The 8,665-nt window shown below is 40.6% G+C and overlaps 1 protein-coding gene across 1 annotated transcript in view; it reads left to right on the top strand.

Annotated features, from left to right (window-relative positions):
- Positions 1-206: 206 nt before the first annotated feature.
- Positions 207-8,665, top strand: part of LOC18433688 (alpha/beta-Hydrolases superfamily protein) — a 31,261-nt gene continuing 22,802 nt past the window's right edge. The window contains exon 1 of the mRNA XM_020666706.2: positions 207-1,153. Coding sequence (XP_020522365.2) covers positions 354-1,153 — 800 coding nt within the window. The 5' untranslated portion in view covers positions 207-353. The remainder of the gene's footprint in view (positions 1,154-8,665) is intronic.

Raw genomic sequence — 8,665 nt, 5'->3', positions numbered from 1 at the left:
CTGTACATTATGCCAGAACCGACACGTCATGTACCAATTCTCGAGTTGAACTTGACGAGTCCGGTTTGGCTCGACGTCTTTTAAAACCCTCGGGTGTTGATGTAAAAAAGCACAAGAGAGTCAATATATGATGAAATACGCAAGTGAGAGCGAAAAAAAGATGAAATTTCATTTATGAAAAGAAACGTTGAAAAAACCTCTTACATTTGGTGTATCTAAAATACACGCGGTACAAGCTTCGCGATTACGTCATTTCTCCTCCATCGTCCCAGCCGTACACTTCCCCGACAATCCACAACCCAACCCTCATTTATTATCCATTTAAATCACACTCCCATACACGGTTCCCTCCAATGGCCACCTCCTCCTCCTCCTCTCTCCTTCTTCGGGAATTCTCCACAAAACGGCCTGAATTCACTCGCTGGAGAATCCGTTTCTGCAACTCCCGCCAATGGAAGCGACGCCGCCTTAAAAGAGACCGTAATTTCATTGTTAACTGTGGCTTCTCACCTCAATTCAGTAATAATCTCCAATCCTTGAGCACCATCTTCAATAACCTAATTTCTCAGGTGCCTTCCACTAATTCCATTGACCTTATAGCTCCAGTTCTGGGTTTCATATCTGGCCTTGCTCTCTATACCTCTCTTAGGAAAGCTCCCTCGAATTTCGCTGGAGAATGGGTCCTGATTACCAGTCCGACCCCTTTCAATCGGTTCGTGTTTCTTCGATGCCCTTCGATTTCATTTGAAGATGGAGCGCTGTTGGAAAATGTGAACAAGAGGCTTTTGAGAGAGGATAGGCATTTCGTGAGGTTTAATGGTGATTTAAAGGATGATTGCCTGAGTAGTGGGACCATTTCAGCTAAGGCTTTGGGTGATGATGCAGAAGTTAGGGTTCAATCAGAGGAATTTATGTATCAGAGGATGTGTTTACATGCAGAAGATGGGGGTGTGATTTCGCTGGATTGGCCTGCAAGCCTGGAAATGATGAAGGAGCATGGGCTTGATACCACTTTTTTGCTGGTTCCTGGAACAGTTGAGGGGAGTATGGATGCAAATGTTAGGGCTTTTGTGTCTAAGGCTCTGAAGCATGGGTGCTTTCCCATTGTTATGAACCCCAGGGGTTGTGCAGGTTCTCCTCTGACCAGTCCACGGTAATTGCTTTTCCATTATTCTACTATTTGTAGTTTGTGTGAAGAGTCTCCGGTTTCTCTGAAGAGACTCAATGTCCATTGATCCTAAATAGAAAAATATAAATGACAAAAATAGAAATAAATCACAACCACCTACTATCCAGACTTACCAAGGACAACATATTGTAGCTACCCTTCCCAATACCTTACAATATACACCTTCCCAAATATGCAGAATACCATATACACCTTCTATATTAACTTGATAGGTAATATATACTTTCCTTTTACAGTTTTTAAATGACTTATTTTCTTTACGTTTTGGAAAATAACCAACCCCTTGCCCTCTCTGCTGCTCTCCCAACAACTACAACCCCTCAGCCTAGTCTCCCTATGGCTTTTTCCATCTTGACCCTCTCTCACTATATCCCCATTTCGGTGCCACCAAAAACCAGCTTCCTGGGTCGACTTACCCATGGATCGATAGTAGGGTAGCCTCTCAGTTCTCAGGTCATGGACCTTACGAGTTTATGACCACTGCCCGGATTCCCGCGGGGGCAGCACTTGGACATGATGCTTAGCCGATCTTTCCGAGTGATCAGCCACATCGGGATTGAGAGAATTCAGGTTACCCTGAGAATTCTTTTTCTTTTTTGTGCTGGCCGGACTAGGGAGAAAGAATTTTTACGTTCATCTTCGTCTGTTCTTCCAATCCAGTCATTCGTAGAGACGAGAAAAGGAAATGCGAATGAATTGATTTGATTTTTCAAATCCGAATGAATTGGGAAAGCAATGGATGGGAGTAAAGATAGAAATAGGATGGGAGCTCAAAAGGACTTATTATGGGGTAGGGTAAATTCAAATTTGATGTGCCGTAATTAGAAACTAATGAGGGGGCTGAAAGAGAGAGAAAATTCTGCTTCACTGCTTTCAAACAAATTCTTTCGTTATGAGGGCTAAATTTGGATTCGATGAAAGGATACAAATTCAATGAAATTCGCTTACTTGCTTTTGATTGAAATTCAATGCTAATTCTTGGATAATAGGGATTTCTCGATTCTTTACCCGAATTCATTCGTTTGTTGTTTCGAAGAAAGGGAAATGCGAATGAGGAGATAGCCACTGCGATCCTCGATCCTTTCTCACCCCTCTGTTCAGTGGCTGGGTCGTCTATCCATTCCAATAAGAGCTAAGACCTCTCGTATAATAATTGTATAATATAAAGACTCTCTGCTATGGATTAGGAAGAAGATCAACGCCGCCTTTTCCGTTTGTCCGTCACCCCCTGTCTCCTGCCAATGCTCATTCTCCAAGGTTTCCCATTTGTGCCCATGAAAAGACTCTTAGAATGCTTTACTAATCCCACTTGTGTATAGCCATATCATCCATGGGGGAGGGATTGTGAATCGAGGAGATTTGCGTACTATATCCGAATATCAAATGATTTCTTCCTCACGAGCGGTGCTCATTCCGGTGGGCGTATATAAAATGATTGACTCGGTCCTACCTACCCCATGACAGGCTGGTTTTTTGTCCGGGAGTGGCACGAGGAGCTGACCTAGCTGATGCAAACTAGTCGTAGCGGTGACCGACCCATCTTGGACTGGTTCGAAACGAAATTGATTAGTGCGTGCCGATGCTGAATGATTGGTACGAGGTGGGGATGAAAAAGCAAGTTTCTTTATTGGAAGGAATGAAGGCTTGCTTGATCTCAACTAACTAACGTCTTTCCCTCCTGTGTGGGCTCCCGCCCGGATGCAGGAACTAGACTAGGCGAGCCCCTCGAATGCCTAACTTAGTTCGAATAGAATTTTCTTCGAAAGGTTAAAGAATTCTTTCACCAACTGACTATCTTCGCGGTAGCGAGCTTTCCTGTGAGGAAAGGGGCCGTCGTCGATCACGCTTATCTGGCCTAAGAGCCAACTAGAGGGAAGAAGAGTTCAGTTCTTCCTGCTTCCCACTTCTACATCATCCATCTCAACCATCCTATCCGATTCGTAAGGGCCCATCCATACTAGTGAGTTAGTTCTGCCGGGTTCTATCTGTCCATCTATCTCCCACTGAAGAACCAATCCCTCCTACCTCAATCGTTACCTATCCCCCATCTCCATGGCCAGGTTGGGCAGGGGAGGAAAGAGGAATAGATAGAGAAGTCAAGGGAGTAAGCCCTTGTCCCTCGATTAGGTTTGAGTGAATGAGCCACTGCCATTACTTTCATTTGATAGGATAGGAGGAGTTGCAAATCTCCCTTCGGTAATAGAGCAAGGGTAAGAGTAAGATAGAGAAGAGATAGATAGGTGCTAGGGGAGTTGTTGCTTGTCTTGGTGAGGAGGTAGGCTTAAGCTAATCCCTCATGCCTTACAAGCAAGTCTCGTTTCTTTATTCTTAGGACTGTGGTAAACAAGATACAAGATAATCAATAGAACATAGGAGTTGCTAGCCTAGCCTTCCTATGTAGAGTAAGGAGAAGGAAGAAGGGAAAGACAAGCAAATAGAGGAAATAGAGAAGGTAACACTGGACTTGCTAATCTCCCAGTAGTAGGGCATTGAGTCCAAGAGTTCTTTGCAGTAGAGTGGACGTTCCGCAGGCTCTACTTTACGGTCTATTGGACTGTCTTGCCTGTTAGGTGAGTTGTTTCGTGTCTTGTGATGAGGGCTTGTTTTGTGAGGAAGTAAGCTTAAGCTAGTCCCTCATTCAAGCAAGTATGATCTGTTTATTACTAATACTAAACTACGCAAGGGAAAGGCAGGTAGGGGCTGGGCTCAGCAAGTGAAGATAAGGTTCTGTCTCTCCCGTACAAGCAAGCTGAGTCTATTGAATCAACTACTCTATTCCCTGCCTTTCAAGCAAGCATGGGAAATAGGAGGTTAGTGCATGAGTTGTAGATGTGGAAGCCAAGCAAGGGACAGAGGAAAGGAATAGTAAATGGCCAGTTCTAAGCAAGTGAAGGACAAACCAAGCCAAGCAATTGAATTTTTTCAAGTGAGAGGACCAAGTAAAGCTAGTCCCTTCTGTTTCTAGAACAGGTCTAGTGTTTATATAAGAATAAGAATTAGTAAGGGTTGTAAGGTAAAGAAGAGGAAGGCAAAGAGTGGACTGAGCAAGGGTGTGGATCAAGCTATGGCAGATTGAGTAATTGAATTGAGGGGTGAGGGGCTACAAGTAAGGAAGGCTGCGAGTGAAGTGCGTAAGCATGGAGCGAGCCAAAGAGCGAGTGAAGGAATCCAGGAAGGGAGTAGCAAGTGAAGCAAGCAAGTAATGCAGCAATCAATGAGGGGCAAGCGAAGGAGACAGACACGAGTGAAGGAGAGAAAGACCAAGCAAGTGATAAAACAAACAAGTGATGGAAACAAATAAACAAGTGACGAGAACAAAGAAGTCAATGAATGACGGAAACATGCATAAAGAGAATGATAGACAAGTTCAACAAGCAATGAATAAAGGTGGTTGAGAACTCAGAAAGAACTACTTAGCAAAAACGCTGCAAGTAGGTTGAGAACTACACGAGCTCTTTTGAGGCTGAAATGTTCTTCGTCCTCCACTTGCCAGAGACTATGGGGATCTGGGATTTGAGAACACTGACTGACGGCACTCAACTGACGGGACTTCGAGGCAGGTATTTGACTGTATACCTATACCGACGGAACAAAGGCATGAGATTGAGACGGAGACCACAACTTGATGCGAGTACGAACTATACCACAAGCTTATAAGCGTCGAGAGCCCAGGCCAAGGAGCTCTCTCGAACAGGGAAACTCGAAACCCTACCCTAACACCAGCTTCTTAGAAACCACGTTTTTTCTCCTCTTACGACTCGAACAGGAAGTAGAATTCCTATATCGACAGCGAAAGCACCCGCCTGTGTAGGCTCGCTATGTTAAGAAGCACTATGGCTCCTGGAACTGGAAAGCCTAGTTTCGAAAGCCTCAGCCTAGAAGTGTCTTCCCCTCAAATAGTCCTCGAACAGGAAGCTCAGTGCCTATCTCGAAAGCCCAAGAGCTCAGAGGCCAGGGAGAACTACGGAAAGTACACTTGTTGAAGGAATCATCAGAGGCTTGAACTTTAAACAGAGAGAGATTAGGCCGGGAACTCGAAAACCTAATGGCCCTATCACCTGGAAACTAGAAAGCCACAAAACGACTATATGCTCCAATGCCAGGGAGGCTAAAAGGCCTTCAAAGGGAAGGAACCTAAAGTCTATTACCAACCCTCTGTAGATGTCTTGGTGTTGCTATCACACAAAGGTTTTGTGTGAAGCAACTCTTCCTTACCTTTTTTTTTTGGGTAAATCAGGAATAAAGGTAGAATAATAGATCTATCTGATTCGTACTACAACCCGTTTTTTCATTAATAAGGAAGAAACAAAAAACAGCTCATTACTTTCCATAGGGCAATTGTGCCAAATCATGAGTTAAAGCAATGGAAAGAAAGTCTGGCGGTTGCCTAGGCGGTGGGGGGTCTGGGTCGCTTAGACGCTAAGGTGGCCGCCCAGACCCAAAGGTGGCTGTTGTTTTTTTTTTTTTTTTTATAAAAGTTGGATCCCCCATACCTCCCCCCATTTGTTGTCTATGCTATAAAATAATAATTACACATTAATACTATTTTTTTGGTTTACAATAAATTAATAATTCATGTTACATACAAAAATCATTTTCGTAGTTATTATTTTTGAGTTCCCAATAAATTAATTACTAGCATATGCAAAAGGCATTTTCAGTAAATTAGTAATTATGAATTAATTCTATTTTTTGGTTTCCCAATGAATTAATAATTAATGTTACATGCAAAAAATATTTTCGTATTTATTATTTTTGGGTTCCCAATAAATTAATTACTATCACATGTAAAAGGCGATTTTGATGAATTAGTAATTACAAATTAATAGTACTTTTTTGATTTCTGGATAAATTAATAATTAATGTTACATCCAAAAAGCATTTTTGTAGTTATTATTTTTGGGTTCCCAATAGCTTAATTACTATCACATGCAAAAGGAATTTTCGATAAATTAGTAATTACGAATTAATACTATTTTTTGATTTTTCAATAAATTAATAATTAATGTTACATGCAAAAAGCATTTTCGTAGCTATTATTTTTGGGTTCCCAATAAATTTATTACTATCACATGAAAATTTGTTTTTCAATAAATTAGTAATTACGAATTAATACTATTTTTTTGGTCTCAGAATAAATTAATAGTTAATGTTACATGCAAAAAGCATTTTCGTAATTATTATTTTTTGGTTCCTAATAAATTAATTGCTATCACATGCAAAAGGTATTTTCGATAGATGAGTAATTACAAATTAATATTATTTTTTTGATTTCCTAATAATTAATGTTACATATAAAAAGTATTTTTGATAAATTAATAATTATGAATTAATACTATCTTTTGGTTTATCAATAAATTAATAATTAATGATACATGCAAAAAGCATTTTCGATAAATTAATAATTAAAAAATACTATCTTTTGGTTTACCAATAAATTAATAATTATTGTCTCATACAAATTACGAAATAATAATTACGATATTTTCAAGGCAGCGCCTAGGCGCTCTCGTTTTACACCGCCTAGGCGGGTGCCCTGGGCGCCTTGGCAGGCGTTTTGGGAGCCTAAGCGGGCATCTAGCTTTTTTCGCCTAATATAGTCCGCCTTGACCACACTTAGGTGTTTTTGTGAAAAAGTTCGCATAGGCGGCGGGGCAGCCGACTTTTCGTTCATTGATAAAATTTAAATATTTTCTTAATACTTCTCTCATGTACCAGAGTGGATTGGGGCATGAATCCTGAATGAGGAGAATACGATTCCTGAACGATGAGAATCTCGATTTCAAGTTGATGGGAAAACGATTCCAAAAATTTAGGAATCACGATGCCAATCTCATCGGATCGTAATTCTAGAAGCCATTGAACGATATAGGGTCATGTGCAATTCCAGAATGGTATGATACTCGATTCCAACATGATGAGATACCGATTCTTATAAATAGGAAACACGATTCCTATTACATTGGATCTCGATTCCAATATAGTGTGAATCACGATTCGATGATTTGAATAGTACGTACAGCGATTCCAAGATTAGGAATCATTTGATACATGTGATTCCGCAATTCTGATGCTTAAAATAATTGGGAATCACAGGCGTTTCCAACAACTATAGTTTCGATGCATGATTCTTATGCATCGAAATGGTAGAAGGAACTAAGATTGCCGAGCACATGCAAATTTTTCGGGCCCTAGTATGTGAAGTTGAAGCCATCAACATAAAGCCCCCGAATCTATGCAAGTTTGCCATCTTTTGAACACTCTCCCAACTCCCTGGGAGGTGTTTGTATCTTCTTTCTTTGCTCGAGAGACAACTCCCAATTTAGAGGAGCTTATGATCCTCCTTAAGGTCGAGGAAGAGAGGAAAAGTGCATTTGATGCACCCGCACCTTGTGATGCGGTGAATGCGGCTAACTTTAAGCCTAATGTGCATAGTTTTAAGAAAAAAGGTAAGTCACACCAAAAAGAAAAATAAGAATAACAAAAGGGGAGAGAGAGAACCGGAAGATAAAAAGCCGGGAGAAAAGAGAGAGTGCTATACTACGGTAAGGTGGGACACAACTAGATTTTGTAAAGAGAAAAAGAATTATGCCATGGGGAATAGCGAACATGCTTGTGTGGTGTTTGAATCTATGCTAACTAATCCCAAAGGTGCTACTTGGTGTTTTGACTTGGATATTATAGCCCATGTGTCAAACTCCAAGGAAGGATGAACGCTAGTGGGTAATTCATATACATGGGTGGAAATCAAAAGAATGAGATTGGCTTTGGGGACTATGATATGGATCTGAAAAATGGGGATAATGGTCCTGAATTATGCTTCTGAGATGAGGAAGTGTTTGGTTTCAGTCCCAAAATTGGCTTAATGCCAGCTATGTCACCATTTTTGCTGCTGATAAGGTGACATTTAAGACTCGTGGGGAAGTTGTTATGACCGAATGCTAAAGAATGACCTCTTTGAAATTAAAATAAAGAATCAAGTTGCTTATGTCCCATCTCTTGAATATGAGAATGATGCTTAGTTATGACATACGAGATTAGGGCACATGAACCATATGAGAATGGAGAGATTAAAGAAAGATGGTCTTTTTTTTTGACACAAGCTGTCCTATAGCCAGAAATTGATCGGTGATGGTCTTCATCTTGCTCTGAGTAGTCCATGATAGTTGATGGATTTCTCTTTGTGTTTTGGAAATCCATTTTCACTTGCATAGACCTTTCTTTTGAAACTTCAGAATAAGTATGAGTTGAACTATTCCATAGTGTTCTTGCACCACAATCATCTATAATCCTAAGTAGCACTTCTTGAGATAGTGTTGATGTAATGTACGCAAATAGTGCTTGATCCTGGTTCATCCAAATGGACCCATCTGCAAATCCCATTCCTTATTTTTCTTCTATAAGGATATTTTCCATCAGTATTGTGTCAGATCATCCAAGTGATGCATAAGATCAAAACTACTAATAGAAAAGGCA

This window comes from Amborella trichopoda, chromosome 12 (genome assembly GCF_054954075.1).
Source record: "Amborella trichopoda isolate Santa Cruz 75 chromosome 12, AtrichopodaSantaCruz75HAP2 v2.0, whole genome shotgun sequence".
Taxonomy (NCBI): Eukaryota; Viridiplantae; Streptophyta; class Magnoliopsida; order Amborellales; family Amborellaceae; genus Amborella; species Amborella trichopoda.
This window is presented reverse-complemented; position numbering and strand designations above follow the sequence as displayed.